Source organism: Gopherus flavomarginatus, chromosome 18, assembly GCF_025201925.1.
Source record: "Gopherus flavomarginatus isolate rGopFla2 chromosome 18, rGopFla2.mat.asm, whole genome shotgun sequence".
Classification (NCBI taxonomy): Eukaryota; Metazoa; Chordata; order Testudines; family Testudinidae; genus Gopherus; species Gopherus flavomarginatus.
Genome location: NC_066634.1, coordinates 5,876,842 through 5,895,237, shown reverse-complemented (window position 1 = coordinate 5,895,237; position 18,396 = coordinate 5,876,842). Strand labels below are relative to the sequence as shown.

Here is an 18,396-nt window from a genome sequence, read left to right as displayed (position 1 = left end):
GCAGATTCCGTTAGCGCACCCCTAGGGGCCTTTTGGGCCAAAGTCAGGAATGAAGATCTTGAGTAAGATTGGTCCCAAGACCGATCTTTGAGGGACTCCAACCTCCTGTCTGACAATTCACTTTCCAGCATGGCCCGCTGCAGTCACCCTGCCTGCCAGTTCCTCACCCACCTCCCAGTTCCCCATCGTCTCTCATTTAACTATGATTTCCCCGTGCGGCATCATGTCAACTGCTGCCCTGAAGTCCAAGGATGGCCGATCTGCTGCACTTCTCTTATCTAAAACATCAGTTCTTGTCTCCAAGCAGGACGTCTGGTGATCCTGTCATGATCCCCTTTGGGTTTACATCCCCTCATCCATTTACCTCTGGGAATTTGATCCCACTTCTCTTCACATTTTGTTTGAAAGCCTCAGCTCCAACTGAGATCAGACTAACAGGCCTGCATCTGCCCGGGTCACATTTTCCACCTTTCTGAAACATAACAACGCCAATTCTCCAGTCACACGGCGCTGGCCCCAAGCAGAGCGATTGGCCACCAACCGTCGCACACGTCGGTTCTTTCCGTATCGTGGGGCGGAAAGTGCAGGCTTCCCCCCAGCACTCTCGCTGGCATGTTGCCCAATAAGAGGATGGATTCATTATAAAAAGAACTGACCCAGAAACGATTTCTCAGTTGAGACAGATTGCTTTAAGAAAACCACTCTGAAGGCACAGATGCTGTCTGCCCTCAGGCAGATGTCCAGCTTTAAGCTGGTAACCACAGAGAGTTCCTACCCCAAAGAGTGGACAATCCGGGCCTACGAATGGACTCGCACTGCAAATATTAACTGAATGGCAATCTGCTGTTTATTAATTAGTCTAAAAAAAGCACATGAATTTTGATCAATTATATAGTGTTAATAACACTGAAATAATGTTGAGTTCCTGTTGGCTACAATATTAAGAAATGTGTTGGTGGTTTGGGTGATTGGTTAAAATAAACCCTAAAGCAAGGATTTTTATGCTGATTAATGATTCCTTATGGACAGGTGATTAATATCTAGTGGATAATAAATACCTTTATTGATCGGTGGTAATAAAAACTGATATTAACTGATGATTATTAGTAGTTACCAAAGGATCAATTTCTTAATCAGTTGTAAAAATGAACTATGATGCTGTGTTATTAATTGGTGATCAATTATTTAGTAAATAATTAATAACTTAAATCAATGATAATGGCATATTAACCTACGATGACTAATTATTACTGACTAATCCATACCTTTGTTTATAGTTTATAATAATGGTTAATAACAATATGTAATCGGCTGTTTACAACAGCTAATTATCAATACTGTTAATCAATTGTTAATATTAATAAATTATTTATGGATGACTAATTATTCTGAGTTACTAATCCATGCCGTTGTTTATAGTTTATAATAATGGTTAATAACCATATATGATTGGCTGTCTATACAAATTAGTTACTTATCGATACTTTTAGTCAATTATTAATATTAATACATTATTTACTGATAAATAATTATTAGGAATGACTAATCAATACCTTGTTGGTCAGGGATATTACTAATTGATGTTCTCATAATAAGGACTGATGACTGATAGTTAATGACTAATCATTGCCTTTATTGATCATTTGCCATAATGATCAGTAAAACTCTATTACGGATTGAGAGTTAATTATTAGTGACTTATCAATCAACTTGTTCGTTGTCATAAGGATTGATACAGATGTATTAGTGCTAGATGGCTATTTGTTAGTAGCTAATCTATGCGTTCATTGATCTGTTGCAACAATGATTGAAAAAGTTGTTTAATGGTTAATTATTTGTAACTAATGTGTACCTTCATTGACTGGTTACAATAGGGAAAAATAAAGTTATCTTAATTGTTAATTATTAGTAACTAATCAGTTTGCTGTAAGTTATAATAATGGTTAATAACAATAGAACTGATGGTAAGTAATTAGCAACTATTCACTACCTTTAGAACATAAGAACATAAGAGCGGCCAGATTGGGTCAGACCAAAGGTCCGTCTAGCCCAGTATCCTGTCTTCCGACAGTGGCTAATGCCAGGTGCCCCAGAGGATGTGTGCAGAATAGATAATCATCAAGTGATCCATCCCCTGTAGCTCATCCTCGGCTTCTGGCAAACAGAGGCTTGGGACACCATTCCTGCCCATCCTGGCTAATAGCCATTGATGGACCTGTCCTCCATGAACTTATCTAGTTCTTTTTTTAATCCTGTTAACATCTTGGCCTTCACAACATCCTGTGGCAGTGAGTTCCACAGGTTAACTGTGAAGAAATACTTCATTTTGTTTGTTTTAAATCTGCTGCCTGTTCATTTCACTGGGTGACTCCTCATTCTTGAGTTATGAGAAGTAAATAACACTTCCTTATTTACTTTCTCCGCACTAGTCACGATTTTATAGACCTCAATCATAACCCCCCTTAGCTGTCTCTTTTCCAAGCTGAAAACAGGGCCGCCCAGAGGATTCAGGGGGCCTGGGGACTTTGGTGCTGCAGAAGACCTGGCACTTTGACAGTGGGTCATGGGGTGGAAGGACCCCCCACTGCAGGTCTTCAGGGCACTTGGATGGCGGGTCACGGAGTGGAAGGACCCTCCGCCACTGAATTGCCACCAAAGACCCGGAGCGGAAGAAGCTCTGGGGGCCTGGGCCCCGCGAGAGTTTCCCGGGGCCCCCGGAGTGAGTGAAAGACCCCACCCCAGGGGCCTCAAAAAACTCTCATGGGAGCCCCTGTGGGGCCTGAGGCAAATTGCTCCACTTGCCTCCCTTGGTGGCCCTGGCTGAAAAGTGTCAGTCTTATGGGACTCTCCTCATGTGGAAGCTGTTACATACCCCCTAATCATTCTTGTTGCCCTTCTCTATACCTTTTCCAATCTCAGTAAACCTTTTTTGAGATGGGGTGACCCAGTCTGCACGCAGTATTCAAGATTTATATAGTGGCAATTAAGGTGTTGTCTCCCTTGGAAGACTCTAGGGTGACTGGAGAAGGGGGGGACATGACATCACCCAGACACAACCAAAATGCTGCTGTTATACAACAGTCCTGCCCAGTGGAAAATATGTGGGCCAGGCAGGAACAGAACCCAGTTCTCCTAGGTTCCCGGCCAGTGCCCTAGCCCTGTGAGAACTCTCTGCTCTTCTTAATTCCCCACCACATGCCCCTCTCAGTGTCCCTCTGGTGACTGAGTGGTGCAGGGACGCTACAGCACAAGCAGCACGGAACCATGGAGTTCACGACTGGATCACAGTGCACGTGCACAAGGGGCAGAGTTAAGGTTGCCCAGGCAGCCTTAATACTGGCATTTCCTAACTTCTGAGCTCTCGGCTTTGCACAATGACCAATCTGGGGATCAATGTGCAAAGGGAAGCCCTGCCCTAAAGGAGTGCTCTAGGCTAGGGCACCCCAAGCCACGGGCACTGAGGCACAGCAGATGCTTGCTTCCCAAGACCCCAGCATTGGCATGTCCCCTTGGGCGCTGGCCCCGATGGGGAAAGTGCAGGACAGAGAGCTGCTGGACTGGCTGAGGTTGAGACGAATGCGGCCAGTGACCTTTACCCTGGCCTGACCCCTCCCAGCACAGGATAGGCGGGGAAGAGGTCAATTCTCCCTGCGGCCCAGCCATGTGGAGCCGGCACATGCCCAAAGAGTGGCATCAGTTCTGTTCTGGTCCTGCTTGTTTGTTCTCCTTAAATCTTGAGGCAAACACCAGGCTAAAGCAGATGGAAAGGACACGAGGGGCGAGGGGGTGGCTCCTCCCTGCTGCCCAGCTCCCAGCGGGCTGATGCAGAAGCCCCCAGCTGCCAGGGCAAAGCCAGGGATGTGTGGGCTGAGGGTTCCCCCTCCTGCCCTAGGCGTGGCACCCTGGAGCCCCGTGCCATAGAGTTCAAAGCCAAAAGGGAGCACCAGAGCATCCTGTCTGACCCCCTTTATAACACAGACCCCTAGCACCCGCACGCTAACCCGAACAAGCGGCCTGAGTGTAAGAGATACAGCTCTCAGGAGAGGGCTAATAGCAATGGATTCTTTATTGTCCTGATCAGTAGGAATGTATTGGTTATTAATCCGCATTAATATCTATATATTTGTCGGTGCTTTATCACTAGCCAGGCATCAATGTAGTGACTCATCAGTACCCTTACTGGTGGATTATAAAAATGATGACTAGCACTGTATTATCTATTGATCATTGATGGCCAGCTCAGAGCGTCGTTGATTCGTGATGATGCTGATGAACAGCAATGTGTCACGTATTAATAGTTCTTAACAACAATGTATCATTTATCGGTGGCACATTATTAGCGGTTAATCAATACCGTTAACGAGCAGTTCCTGTACTGGTCGCTCTGGCGGATGGTAAATTACTCCTGACTCTGGTGTTCTCTCTGGGGCAGGGGAATCTCGTCCGCCCCATGGCTTGGCCCCAGGACAGGGCAGGTGAGGTCCCCGGTGCTTTCTGTGGCAAAGCTGGCACCGACCGGACCCTGTCGGCAGGGAAGGGGCAGTGGGGCACGGTGCTATAAGTGCCAGTCGTGCGGCCGGGCCTTCTCCGACCCGTCCAACCGGCAGCGCCACAGGAACATCCACACGGGCCGGTGGCCCTTTAGCTGCGGCGTCTGAGGCGTCAGCGTCCAGCAGAAATGCCAGCTGTCCCACCGGCGGCAATGCCTGGCTTCCACTGCTCCTTCTGTGGCCAGTGCTTCGAGAACAAGGCGGCGCTGGATTCCCACCGCTCCCAGCACCTCAAGCTGGGCCCCGCCGGGCAGCGTCTCCAGCAGCGTGGCCAACTCAAGAAATGCTTCAGGACCTCCCCCAACTGGGTGCACCACAAGCTGCATCAGCACCATCTTGGGGAGGGTGGGCTTCAGCAGGGTGCTGGCACCAGGGCCAGGCCTCTTCCTGCTCTTGTCATGGTTCAGGCAGGGCACCGCTGCCGGGCACTGCCACCAGGGCCAGCTTTAGCCATTTTGCCGCCCCAAGCACGGTGGCACGCTGCAGGGGGCGCTCTGCCGCTCGCTGGTCCCGCGGCTCCGGTGGACCTCCCGCAGGCATGACTGCGGATGCTCCACCAGAGCCGTGGGACCAGCAGACCCTCCGCAGGCACGGCAGAGTGTTCCCCGCGGCATGCCGCCCCAAGCACGCGCTTGGCGCGCTGGGGCCTGGAGCTGACCCTGACTGCCACAGAAAGCCAGGCGCCAGGAGGAGCTGGAGTGCAGCGTCTGCGCCAAGCCCTTGTCTCAGGCCTGCAGCGCCAATGTGTGATCTGCACCGGGCAGCAGCCCTTCCGCTGCCACCTGTGCAGCAAAAGCTTGCGGCACCAGGCAGCAGCGCTACTACTGTGTGCCCTGTGGGAAAGTTTTCCATGAGTCCAGTGACCCGCTGCACCACCAGGAGGTGCACGGCTGCTCACTCTGCCACAAGGCCTGTGCCCATCAGTGCTGCCTACAGAGCCACCAGCTGTGGCACACCCACAGGGCCCGAGCTGGGGCCCCTGTCTGTCCCGCAGACTCCCAGGGATGCCCTCCCAGGAGGCCTGAGGGACAGAATCCACAGGCCCCCCCAAGGGAGGTGGTCTCTGACCCCTGGGAAAGGGAATCTGTGACCCCTGGGGGAGGTGACCTTTGACCCCTAGGGCAGCATGCCCCTGGTGGGGGGCTAGCACCCCGGCTCCTAATCCAGGGCAGGTGGAGGTTCTGGGGGAGCATTTTGAAAAGGTCACCCCAGGTGGCCACGGTGGGCACAGCAGAGAACATAGTGACTTGCCTGTCTGCGGACAGGGACCCCCCCCGAACACCCCAGCCCCCCCCGAGATAAATGAGATGTGAATTCAATGTCTGTGCCAGTCTTCAAATGATGGGGGAAAGGGGGTGCTTGGTTCGGGGGGCAAGGACTGGGGATCGTGGCTTTTCCCCTCTAGGGGACTCCAGCTCTCATCCGGCCTCAGGGCAGGGACTGGCTGGCTCAGGGGGGTGGAGAATGGGGCATTGGGCCTCTGCGCTCTTTGCCCACAGTCAAGATGGCTTCTCTCTGCCTGCCCCTCGTGTGGCCCACAAGGGCACCTCCAAGGGAGCCTCTTGGAATGTTTTATTTCCCTGCCCACAGTAAAGATGTCGCCTCCTCTCTGCTTCCCTTTGCCCACAGTAAAGATGGCTCCTTGCCCATCACAACCCCCCGCCCACACTCAAGATGGCACCACTCTCATTACATCCTCCATGCCCACAAACAAGATGGCGACTCTCTGACTACACCCCTCCGTGCCCACAGTCAAGATGGCGCCTCACTGAATATAACCCTCCCTGCCCACAGGTAAGATGGCGCCTCTCTGACTACATCCCTCCCTGCCCACAGTCAAGATGGCGCCTCACTGAATATAACCCTCCCTGCCCACAGGTAAGATGGCGCCTCTCTGACTACATCCCTCTCTGCCCACAGTCAAGATGGCGCCTGTTCTAGTCCGCTCCCCTTTGCCCAGGGACAGGATGAGGGTAGGGGGCCGGGCCTCGGCAGGAAGTGGAGCTGCGGGGGGAGCGAGGGTCCCATTGGGTCTGTCTGTGTCCAATCAGGGCGCTGGGGGCGGGCAGTGGGGGGAGCGGACGACGAGGGGCGCAGCCTGGGCCCCCTCTTGCCGTGGGACCGGCACCCTCGACCCTCCGCCCGGGGCGGAAGTGACGAGCCCCGGCTGCCAAAATGTCGGCGCCCAGAGGGAGCTGTAAGTACTGGGGGGGCGCCCCCCTCACCGGGGACTGGGGGAGCACAAAGAGCCAGGAGTGGGGAACCCCCAGCTCTGGCTCCCAGCCCCCTGCTCTAACCACTAGACCCCACTCCCCTCCCAGAGCCAGGGAGAGAACCCAGGAGTCCTAGCTCCCAGCCCCCTGCTCTAACCACTAGACCCCACTCTCCTCCCAGAGCCAGGGGGAGAACCCAGGAGTCCTGGCTCCCAGCCCCCTGCGCTGACCACTAGACCCCACTCCCCTCCCAGAGCCAGGGAGAGAACCCAGGAGTCCTGGCTCCCAGCCCCCTGCGCTGACCATTAGACGCCACTCCCCTCCCAGAGCCAGGGGGAGAACCCAGGAATCCTGGCTCCCAGCCCTCTCCCTCGCTCTGACCACTGCCCCCATGCCTCTGCGAGAGCAGAGAAGAGAACCCAGGAGTCCTGTCCCGCCCCCGCCAGTCACAGGTTTCTGCTGGCTGGTGGCCCGAGCGGTTATAAATAGAGGGGCAGAGCCAGGGCTTTGGAATTAATCTTTCTCTGCTCGGGACGCTGAGAGCCAGGCAATGGTGACCACAGATTATCGAGGCCGGCAGCTTTATAACGGTCTGTGGGAAATTACCAGTCCCCTGAGCCAGGCTGTCCCCACCCTGGGGCGGGATCAGGGCCAGCGCCACCTAGAGGGTGTATCACTAACTCAGCTCCTGTTTGCGATTCCCAGAGGCATCCGTGGGACCCGGCGGTGATGGAGCTCTATGGCACTGATCTGCCCGGGGGACTGGGCACCGGCTGGGCAGAGGAGCCCGGGCAACCCCCCGGCCGGGCGCCTGGCACCATCGAGCGCATGATCCCATGCTCAGACCCGGAGGACGGCCCCGACGGGCTGGCGCCGACCCCGCTGACGGACAACGGGGCGGGCGCCCGGGTGCCCTTCCACTGCTCCGAGTGCGACAAGAGCTTCCGGTACCGCTCAGACCTGCGGCGCCACTTCGCCCGGCACACGGAACTCAAACCCTTCCAGTGCCCGCACTGCAGCAAGAGCTTCAAGCACTCCTTTAACCTGGTCAACCACATCCGCAGCCACACCGGCGAGCGCCCCTATCGCTGCACCGTCTGCCCCAAGGGCTTCCGCGACTCCACTGGCCTGCTCCACCACCAGGTGGTGCACACGGGCGAGAAACCCTACTGCTGCCACGTCTGCGAGCTCCGCTTTTCCTCCCGCAGCAGCCTGGGCCGGCACCTGAAGCGCCAGCACCGCCCTCCCCCCGGAGGGGGCGCTCCCGAGCCGCCCAGCGCCACCCGCTGCTTGGAGCGCCTGTGTGGCCAGGGGCGGGCGGCCCCTTATGGCTGCGGGGCCTGCGGGCGCCACTTCCGGCAGGCGCCCGAGCTGGGGAAGCACTGGCTGGCTCACACCGACATCAAGCCCTTCAAGTGCCCCGACTGTGAGCGGGACTTTAACGCCCCCTCCCTGCTGGAGCGCCACAAACTCACCCACGCCAAGGACCGGCCGCTGCTCCTGCCCTGCCAAGGCTGCGCGGGCAAGGGGGCCCCGGGGCAGCAGGGGCCGGGCTGTCCGGCCTGCAAGCCCCAGGACACCCGCCCCCTGGACAGTCTGTACCAGTGCGAGTGTGGCACCTTCTTTGCCAACGCCGGCGCCCTGGCCGCTCACCTGGCGGCCCACACGGGCGAGGCCTCCTTCGCCTGTGGCATCTGCAGCATGAGCTTTGGGGCCCTGCCACCCCTGGAGGCCCACCAGCTGAGCCACGCCATGCTGCTGCCCCCGGAGGGCGCCCCTCAGCCAGTGGCGGCGGGCCCTGTGCCGCCTGCCAGCGGGGAGCTGGAGCGCCACCTGCTGCCGCGGCTGGAGCTACGGGCTTTCCCTGCCCGGCCTGGCAAGAAGCTCTACAAGTGCACGGAGTGTGAGAAGTTCTTCCGCAGCCCGCGGGACCTGGACCGGCACGTGCTGGTACACACGGGCGAGAAGCCCTACCAGTGCACCGAGTGCGGCAAATTCTTCCGGCACGAGTGCTACCTGAAACGACACCGGCTGCTCCACAGCGGGGAGCGCCCCTTCCAGTGCAGCATCTGCCACAAGGGTTTCATCACTTTCAGCAACCTCTCCCGCCACCTCAAACTGCACCGTGGCATCGACTAGCCGGGCGGGGCCCCTGGCAGCCCCGGCCGGCCTGCACGTCCTGCCTCCCACCTCCGGCTCTCCCTGCTGGCGTAGCCACAGGCCGGCGTGTTCTGCTCGGGTGTCCACTCAGTGCTGGGCTGCGCACACCGGTTGGTTATTGTAGGGTCTCTGGCACATGTCAGTTTGTTTTTGTAGGGTCACTCAAGCACTGGGCTGCACAGATTGGTTTGTTATTGTAGGGTCTCATTGCACGTGCCGGTTTGTTTTTGTAGGGTCACTCATGAGCGCTGGGCTGCATAGATCCGTTTGTTATTGTAGAGTCTCTCTGCACCTGCCGGTTTGGTACTGTAGGGTCTCATTGCGCATGCTGATTTGTTTTTGTAGGGTCTAAATTCAAATGGCAATCTATTGCTGTAGAGTTACTCATGAGCGTAAGCCAGTTTGTTATTGCAGGATCACTCGTTGGTGCTGGGTTGTACACAATGGTTTGTTGTTCTAGGGTCTCATTGTACACGTTGGTTTGTTATTGTAGGGTCTCACTACATATGCTGGCTCATTATTGTTCGGTCCCTCTCAAGCTTGGGACTGCACAGAGAATTGTTGTTAGAGGGAGTTGGGACTGTGTGGGCCAGTCTGTTCTTGTGGGGTTTTTGAAAGTGCTCAGGCAGCTGTGCGCCCTAGGCTAGTTATCAGCCCTGCCCTTGCTTCCGCAGGACGGAAGACTCGGCAGTCACTTAGAAGGAATATATCTAGGGATTCTGCATTGAGACTACTGACTCCCCCTGCCTGCACCGCCCGGCATCCCCACTAGGGGTCTCTGGGCCCAGAGGGTCCCTGGCACTGCTCCAGCCTGTGCTGCCCGGCATCCCCACTAGGGGTCTCTGGGCCCAGAGGGACCTTGGCACTGCCCCAGCGTGCGCTGCCCGGCATCCCCACTAGGGGTCTCTGGGCCCAGAGGGACCCTGGTGCTTCCCCAGCGTGCGCTGCCCAGCATCCTCACTAGGGGTCTCTGTATATCCAGGGCCGTAGTGTCTCCTGGACTCTGTCCCTTCCTGCACTGCTCTGCTCAGTGGTTTTGCCCTGTGTGCCCCCATCTTTCCCCTGCGAACCCCCTGTCATGGACCCTCTCTCCTCAGTTCATAGCAGCTTGGGGTCTGTCCCCATTGACTCAATGGAGCTGCTGCCATTGACCCCAACTGGGAGTCTGTCCCCATTGACTCAATGGAGCTACTGCTCATTGATCCCAGGTGGGGGTCTGGCCCCATTGACTCAATGGAGCTACGGCCATTGACCCCAGCTGGGGGTCTGGCCCCATGGACTCAATGGAGCTATGCCCATTGACCCCAGCTGGGGGTCTGTCCCCATTGACTCAATGGAGCTACTGCTCATTGACCCCAGGTGGTTGTCTGGCCCCATTGACTCAATGGAGCTACTGCTCATTGACCCCAGGTGGGGGTCTGGCCCCATTGACTCAATGGAGCTGCTGCCATTGACCCCAACTGGGGGTCTTTCCCCATTGACTCAGTGGAGCTACTGCTCATTGACCCCAGGTGGGGGTCTGGCCCCATTGACTCAATGGAGCTACTGCTCATTGACCCCAGGTGGGGGTCTGGCCCCATTGACTCAATGGAGCTACGACTATTGACACCAGCTGGGGGTCTGTCCCCATTGACTCAATGGAGTTACTGCTCATTGATCCCAGGTGGGGGTCTGGCCCCATTGACTCAATGGAGCTACGGCCATTGACCCCAGCTGGGGGTCTGTCCCCATGGACTCAATGAAGCTATGCCCATTGACCCCAGCTGGGGGTCTGCCCCCATTGACTCAGTGGAGCTACGACTATTGACACCAGCTGGGGGTCTGGCCCCATGGACTCAATGGAGCTATGGCCAATTGACCCCAGCTGGGAGTCTGGCCCCATGGACTCAATGGAGCTACGGCCCATTGACACCAGCTGGGGGTCTGGCCCCATGGACTCAATGGAGCTATGGCCCATTGACCCCAGCTGGGGTCTGGCCCCATGGACTCAATGGAGCTACGGCCTATTGACACCAGCTGGGGGTCTGGCCCCATGGATTCAATGGAGCTATGGCCCATTGACCCCAGCTGGGGTCTGGCCCCATGGACTCAGTGGAGCTATGGCCCATTGATGCAAGCTGGGGGTCTGGCCCCATTGACTCAGTGGAGCTATGGACATTGACCCCAGCTCGGGGTCTGGCCCCATGGGCTCAATGGAGCTACATCCGATTTATTCCGGTTTATGCATCTATCATCTAGGAAGAGCAGAATATTGGAGCCACGAGGGTAATTTTAAGGCCGTGGCTGAAGGCTGCCCCAGAGACTAAGCAAGGCCTTTAACATACAGACTCGGACTCAGTCGGACCAGAAGGAATCTCCAGATTCTTCCCTGCACCGCGGTCCGTGCAACCCCGACCCAGGCAGCCTGAGCTGCCACACTGCCATCCAGCCCGTGGGGAGGCATCGCTTTGGATCCCACCGCTGGCACCAAATCCTTAGTGATGGCCAAGACCCGTTCACACGCACGCACATCCTAGTCCGGGCTGGCAAATGGAGAACCAGCAAGCCTGGGAGCTTGGCTCTAGCCCTGCCTGTCTCCTCTAAGCCTAGAGCGCGGAGGCTGGAAACGGAAACAACTGCAGGATGTGGGGGTGTCACACAGACGCCCCTTCCCCAACCTTCCACATGCCCTCTCACCCGGCTAGGTCCTTGAAAAGATGCTTCTCTCCCATTGCACGCTGGTGTGTTATTGTAGGGTCTCTCGGTTGTGTGCTCCACACCCTTTGGTTATTGTAGGGTCTCTAAGAAATGCCCAAGGTCACGCTTGTTGTTATAGATTCTCTCAGGAGTGCTGGGGCTGCACACACCCTGTCATTATTGTAGGGTCTCTCATATTGCCGAGGGTCACACTTGTTATTGTAGGGTCATTTGCAGACGTTGCCAGTTCAGTACCACAGGGAAACTCCTGTGCTGCAGATGCTGGTTTATTATTGTAGGGTCTGTCATAAACACATGGTTGCCCGCACTGGTTTGCAGTTGTGAGATCTCTGCTGGACACTAGGCTGCAGCCACTAGGGCTTCTTGTAGGGTCTCCTCAACGCTGGGTCGCACACATCAGCTTGTTATTGTGAGGTCTCCCAGGAGTGCAGATCTGTGAACATTTTGCTCAGCTGCTGAAGGGTCACGGCGCTGGTTTTGAGGGGAGGGGAGACAGATGCTGGAGCCGGAGCTGGGAAGAGTGAATCTCAGATTTTGGATTGACTGGTCCTCCCCTATCCCTGGCTGAACGAGGAATCCCCTGCATGTGATATCCCACCGTGGCGCCAACTCTAGTTCCCAAGAGCCAGATCCCCGTTTTAAAAGAATCTTTTTTTGGTTTAAAATAGTTTAGCGTCATTTTTTTCTCTCCTTTTGTCTGTAAAAAATCCCCCAAACTCCCCTGCTGAGAAGCTCGACACTAAAAAACCAGGAAATAAAAAAACTCTCTCCCTCCTGACCAAATCCTGGCTTTTATTTTTTCCGGATGCCAAAAACTGGCGGGGAGGGTATGGGGGATGAGGACAGGCCCCAAGATTGGGCAGGACTTCCTGGGATGTCTGCTCTTTTTTCTTCGGGTCAGCAAATCCAGTCAGCTCACCCCTTGTCAGATCACCCCTTTCGAAACTGATCAAAACCCATCTTCAAACCAGAGAGTCCAGTTGCCCCCTGCTTCTCTGGTGGGAAGGCTGCTCCAGGACCTCACTCAGTTTCTGGTTAAAAACTGCCTTTGAAATGGACCCACAGCCCATTTACTTTGGGCCTGTTCTGTCCTGCAGCTTCGCTTGCTCTTCTCCCTGCCTGGTGGCGACGTCCGGCGGTTTAGGCTAAACATGCCGAGCTCTTTCACTCTCTGCTGCTACTCTCAGCTCTCCCGTAGCCCGATCAGCGTGTGGGTTTTCCGAACAAACCCAACTTCAGTTTGAACAGCAGCTCCTGAAATGAAATTGCAGTGGTTAGATTGATACACATTTTTTTTTGTACCCTTGATTATGATCTAGTTGTGGATCCACCAGCCGTGTCGCTGGTTAGCTTACCGAAAAGAAGATCGAGCGGTGATTTGGTTACGGTTACCTTCTGGGAGAAACACTATCCATGTAACGGGTGGTCTGTGTGCTTTAAAGGGATCTGGGGTTCAGCCCAACCCCTGTTCCATGGCCTGGCTTACCCCATCTGGACCTGAGCCGCTGGTCACAGTTCAGGGCGCATTCCTGGTGGAAGTAGAAATTCATGGAGTTTGCTGCCGTCTTGTTTATTTACAAAGTCCTGGCGGACCACGAATGAGAGCGGTGTCTGAGCGTGCTGTCCCTCGACAGCAGACCCCGTAGTGCGCTCTCTAGCTTTTCCCATGTCCTGCACCGTGCTCACAGGCTGCTGCGTGGCTGTCTCACTTTTCTGCCTCCGAGGCCTCTCTGTTGCCAGGATCCGTGGCCACATCTACGCTACAGGCTTTGGCCGATGCCCCCGGTATGGCGGCATACAGCCAACGGTTGCATACTGCTCAGGCGCTCGGCTGCTGGCCTCGGCGCTGAGGGTGTGCGCTGGGAGCCCATGGCTAGTGTGCTGCAGAGAGGTGGCACAGAGGTGCCGCACGTTGCCATCTGGCTCGGTGCCTCTTGGGAACCTACCCAGAGATCTCAACTTTCTCCATCTCACAGTAACAATATAGGCAAGGGTCTGAGGTGGGGGGGGGAAAGAAGCAATGTCAGAAGGAGGGCTGGGGGGACAGCTCCTGATCTCAGCCCAGAAAACCTCAAAGACATCCCCTTAGGAGGACTAGCCTTGAGCGGCTAAAGAAGAGTTTTGAGTGCTGTGAAAGACCCTGCAAATGAGGACCTTGTTCTCAGCTCTCAGGCCGGGGAGGAAATTATTGCAAGAACCAGAACGAGCTGGGGGCGTGTTTTTGGGAAAAACACATAAGTTATTGGTCTCAAAAGCCGAGTGGGTGATATTTAATGCTCTGTGCTATACAGGAGGTCAGACGGATGGTCCCTTCTTGCTTTAAACTATTAATCTCTTACCTGCCTTCATCTGTCTTTACACATTCCCGTTCTGCGTCTGGAAAAAAGCGGGATGACGAATTCACATGTGACGGTGCTAGGGAAATGTTTGCTATTCCCTCAGTAACTAGCATTTTAAATGACAGCTAGTAAAGTCAACCCATTTGCAATCAGCAGGCCCAGACAACTTGCACCCAAGAGTGTGCAAAGAATTGGCCGAGGCGCTCTCTGACCCATTAACAAACCTGCGGAAGTCCCTGAGGACCGGGAACAAGCGAATGTTGTGCCAGTGTTTGAAATGGTCAACAGAATGAACCGGGTACGTGTAGGCTGGTTAGCTTGATATTGATCCTGGGTAAAATCATGGGGTGGCCAATATGGGACATGGTCAGTAGAGAACGACAGGAGCTAAGAGCCTAGCTCCCGTAGATCACTTTCCGTCAGCTGATCCCAAAGCGCTTAACCAAGGAGGGCAGCATTATCTTCTCCATTTTAAAAAGGGGGAAACAGAGGCAGAGCGAGGGGCACCGTGATTTGGCCAAGGCCACCCAGCTGGCCAGTGGCAGAGCCGAGATTTGCTGAGTGTCAGTCCAGCGTCTTGCCTGCTAGACCATGCTGCCTGCCCCAATTAAGGTCAGCCACGGTGATTTTAGGGAAATAGCGAATCCAGTTCCCCAAGAGGCGGTAGCGCTGTCTGCACGGAGGTTGACATGCCCCAGCCACTGCCCAACATTAAAGGGTGAAACGAGGTTTGGTAGCCAGAGCCCTCAGCCCAGGCCAACACCCCACTCCAAATCCTTCTACCCTTTGATTGAAAGCTCCAGGAACCAAGGAGAGACAAGTCGAAATGTCAAGTATTAAAAGAAGCTTCCATCCGCACAACCTCCTTCGTTCCTTGTGGCCAGCCTGTCCCTGGAGAAGGAAAAGCCACCTCATCTGACCGTCTCTTCGAGGGTAGTAACGGCCCTTTCGGGATAAAGAGACGTGAGCTCAGCTGGGCTTGCTAAAGTCCAACCCTGTTGGGGTGCAGCTGGAGCCAGTGGAGATGTCGGCTGGATTTCTGGCCCGGTTCAGTCGGGGCAGCTCTCAGGATTAAGACGAAGAAGGTCTGGGGTCCCAGGAGTCTGGGGGGTTGGGTGGGGGCAGCCGTGATGGTGAAGTTTGCTCCAATTGCCAGTTTTTCTCCCCCTCCCCCAAATTTCTTTCTATAAGGACCCCAAAAGGGAGTGATGGGTGGAACAGCCCGTCTCCATATTTGTCCACCGGTTAGGCCTGGTTCCTAACACCACCGATTTCTCACCCCACGCATCCATTTACCAAGCATGATGTTAACACAGTCCCTGAGTTATAGCAGGTAGCCTTTTGGTCTGGACTAATTCAGTCTTTCCCTGTCCCTTTCCTACCTTTTCCCATCGGCCTTCATTAGTAGAGGTTACTGTGGCATCTCATGACCTGTCACAGACGTATTCTAGCTGATCTCTCAATTAGGGGAAATCTGTAGGCCCAGGTATTCCAAAATAATACAGGTTTGGTTGGTAAATTAGCTGTCCTGACGTAATACACTTAGGCTGCTGTCTGGCTTAATACCATCTGCCGTGCTGCTTAAAAACCAGTGAGCACTGTCTGAAATCAACACCGCCCCTATCAGAGGGGTTCAAAACTGGCTAACTGATAGATCTCAAAGAAGACGAGCTCTGAGAGCGCGAAAGCTCATGTGACGGAGTAGGGAGTGGGGCAGATTGACCTGGGAATGTTGCGGGGGAGTTTTATTGGGAATGTCTGCGTTGGTGATGGGAGAGCAGGGTGTGACTTCTCTTCAGGGACAATAGCTGAGCACATAACCTGAGCCCAAGAGAGGAGTTGGGGCCAGGTGGTGCCTTTTGCCCAGGACAAAGGCTGGATGAGGAGCCAGGGGGAGGCTGGGTGAGACGGCTGGAGGGGACTTCAGTTTGGAGCTGGCTGGGGAAACGGAGAGAGTCCCAGGGCTGGGGTCTAAGCTCCTTGCCCCCTAGAGGGATCTGACTGAGAGGTCCTGTTTGTACCTACAAGCTCTGTTTGGGACTGTGTTCCTGTCATCTAATAAACCTTCTATTTTACTGGCTGGCTGAATGTCACGGTGAATCGCAGGAAAAAGGGGGATGCTGGGCCCTAACTCCCCCGCACTCTGTGACAGCTCGTCTCTCTTGCCAACAGAAGCTGGTCCAATGCATGATCTGAACTCACCCGCCTTTTCTCGCCAATATCCTGGGACCCACCTGGCTTGAACAACTCTGCGAAGGCTGCCCGAGTTGGACAGGGTTCAGAAAAGGGCTGCAAGAAGGATCGAAGGTCTGGGAAATCTGCCTTTGAAAGAGTGGCTTATGGAGCTCAATCTATTCAGATTCATAGGTACTAAGGACCGAGGGACTGGTCCAACTGCTGGTATAACGAGGCTGGGCGCAATTTGATTTTTATTTTTTTATAATTTTGGTGGAAAGCATCACTGTCTATTTTGAAGTCATTTTAATTTACTTTTACCCATTTCTACATGTTCACAGTTGCAGGTGTTGTACTTAAAGTCCTGCACAGATCTTTTCGAGGAAGACGGCAAAACATGTATTAATTAACACTGTATCATATGCATATGATCTATTACACACACACACGTGCACGCTCCGTCTTGTTGTTACCAGCGAGTTGCTCCCCTTAACTGCCCTGGCCAGGTGAGTTAGATGGGGGAGGGGTGGAGCCGGGCTTCTGCCAATCCGGATCGATGCTCCCATGTTGACAAGACAAGATCCGGAGTCCTCTGCAAGACCCCTCCCATTTATAGCAGCTCCCCTCTCATACAAATCTGCACCAGGTTCAAAATCTGTGTCTGTGTCCCTTGGTCCTTTGTGCTGCTGTCTTCTGAGTGTTGTCCCAATGCTGCAAAGAGGCTGTTTCCAAAAGAACAGATTTCAGAGTAGCAGCCGTGTTAGTCTGTATCCGCAAAAAGAACAGGAGGACTTGTGGCACCTTAGAGACTAACAAATTTATTTCAGCATAAGCTTTCGTGGGCTACAGCTATATCTCCTGTCTGTGTGTTCCATTCTGTGCATCCGATGAAGTGGGCTGTAGCCCACAAAAGCTCATGCTGAAATAAATTTGTTAGTCTCTAAGGTGCCACATATACTCCTGTTCTTTTTCCAAAAGAAGGTGCTGGCTTCTAACCCCCAGGCCGTCAGTATGTCTGCTCGTCTTTTATGAGCCCCCCTGACACCTTTTATTGTCCTTGGGTCTGGCTCCCAGCCCCTCTCCAAGGGCTGCAACTGTCTGGAGGTGCTGCCTCACCCCTCGTTCATTCAACAGGGCAATTGATTAAGGGGTGGGGGGGAGATCTTATTCTACTTCTAGCAAAAAGACATTTTTCTTCTACTTTAACTATCCTTAGGGGCTATAACGGGGTCAGCAACCTTTCAAAAGTGGGGTGCTGAGTCTTCATTTATTCACTCTGATTTAAGGTTTCGCACGGTGCCAGTCATACACGTTAACGTTTTTAGAAGGTCTCTTTCTATAAGTCTATAATATAGAACTAAACTATTGTTGTATGTAAAGTAAATAAGGTTTTTAAAATGTTTAAGAAGCTTCATTTAAAATTAAATTAAAATGCAGAGCACCCTGGACCAGTGGCCAGGACCCGGAAAGCGTGAGTGCCGCTGAAAATCAGCTCGCGTGCCGCCTTCGGCACCCGTGCCATAGGTTGCCTACCCCTGGGCTGTAACATTATACCAAGGCTTAACACAAAGTTTTCTATATAGGGGCCTGATACAAAGGACTTGATACAAAGTTGTACGAAAATAGCTTAATACAGGGCTATACGAAGAAGCATAATACAAAATCATATGAAAGTTATGTGAAGATGCTTAATACAGAGATTTAGATACACAGGAACTTATGGGGGCGGGTCAGGCACTAATTATTTAATGCCAGACGATGTTGAGATTCATCATTTTAAAACTCTAGAACCCGTTAAAACACTAATGGTCAACAGCACCTGTCAAAATAGACAAAGCAAACAGCTGCATATTTAGGCCCCTACCAAATTCACAGCCATGAAAAACGCATCACGGACTGTGCAATCTGGTCTGTTCCTCCCCCCCCCCCGCGCCCCGTGAAATAGACCAGCGTTTCCCAAATTGGGGGGCCTGACCCAAAAGGGAGTTGCGGGGCAATCACAAGGTTATTGTGGGGGGGTCGCAGTTACTTCTTCGCTGGCTTCAGAGCTGGGTGGCCGGGGAGCCGCGGCTGGTGACCGGGGAGCCGTGCTTGTTGGCCAGGCACCCAGCTCTGAAGGCTGTGCCCCGCCAGCAGCAGCGCAGAAGTAAGGGTGGCAGTACCACAACCCCCACCCCCAATAACCTTGTGACCCCCCCAACTCCTTTTTGGGTCAGGGCGCTACAGTTACACCTCCAGATTTAAACAGCTGAACTCATGGCA

The 18,396-nt window shown here is 54.0% G+C and overlaps 1 protein-coding gene across 20 annotated transcripts; it reads left to right on the top strand.

Moving 5' to 3' along the window:
* The first annotated feature begins 6,545 nt into the window (after nucleotides 1–6,545).
* On the top strand, nucleotides 6,546–16,538 carry FIZ1 (FLT3 interacting zinc finger 1). 20 transcript variants are annotated; one of them, XM_050927524.1, is made up of 4 exons: nucleotides 6,546–6,747; nucleotides 7,469–10,282; nucleotides 10,435–10,485; nucleotides 10,637–12,403. In XM_050927524.1, the coding sequence occupies exon 2, from the start codon at nucleotides 7,493–7,495 to the stop codon at nucleotides 8,900–8,902; it is 1,410 nt and encodes a 469-aa protein (XP_050783481.1). In that variant the 5' UTR covers nucleotides 6,546–6,747; nucleotides 7,469–7,492; the 3' UTR covers nucleotides 8,903–10,282; nucleotides 10,435–10,485; nucleotides 10,637–12,403. The 20 variants fall into 20 exon arrangements, with proteins under 20 accessions (XP_050783481.1, XP_050783477.1, XP_050783489.1 ...); XM_050927520.1 differs by having other exon boundaries at nucleotides 10,587–12,403; XM_050927532.1 differs by lacking the exon at nucleotides 10,435–10,485 and adding an exon at nucleotides 10,334–10,434 and having other exon boundaries at nucleotides 10,839–12,403.
* The last annotated feature ends 1,858 nt before the right edge of the window (nucleotides 16,539–18,396 follow it).

Bases quoted from the DNA above. Each gene is read 5' to 3' on its own strand.
- FIZ1 (XM_050927538.1), top strand. From the start codon at position 7,493: ATGGAGCTCTATGGCACTGATCTGCCCGGGGGACTGGGCACCGGCTGG.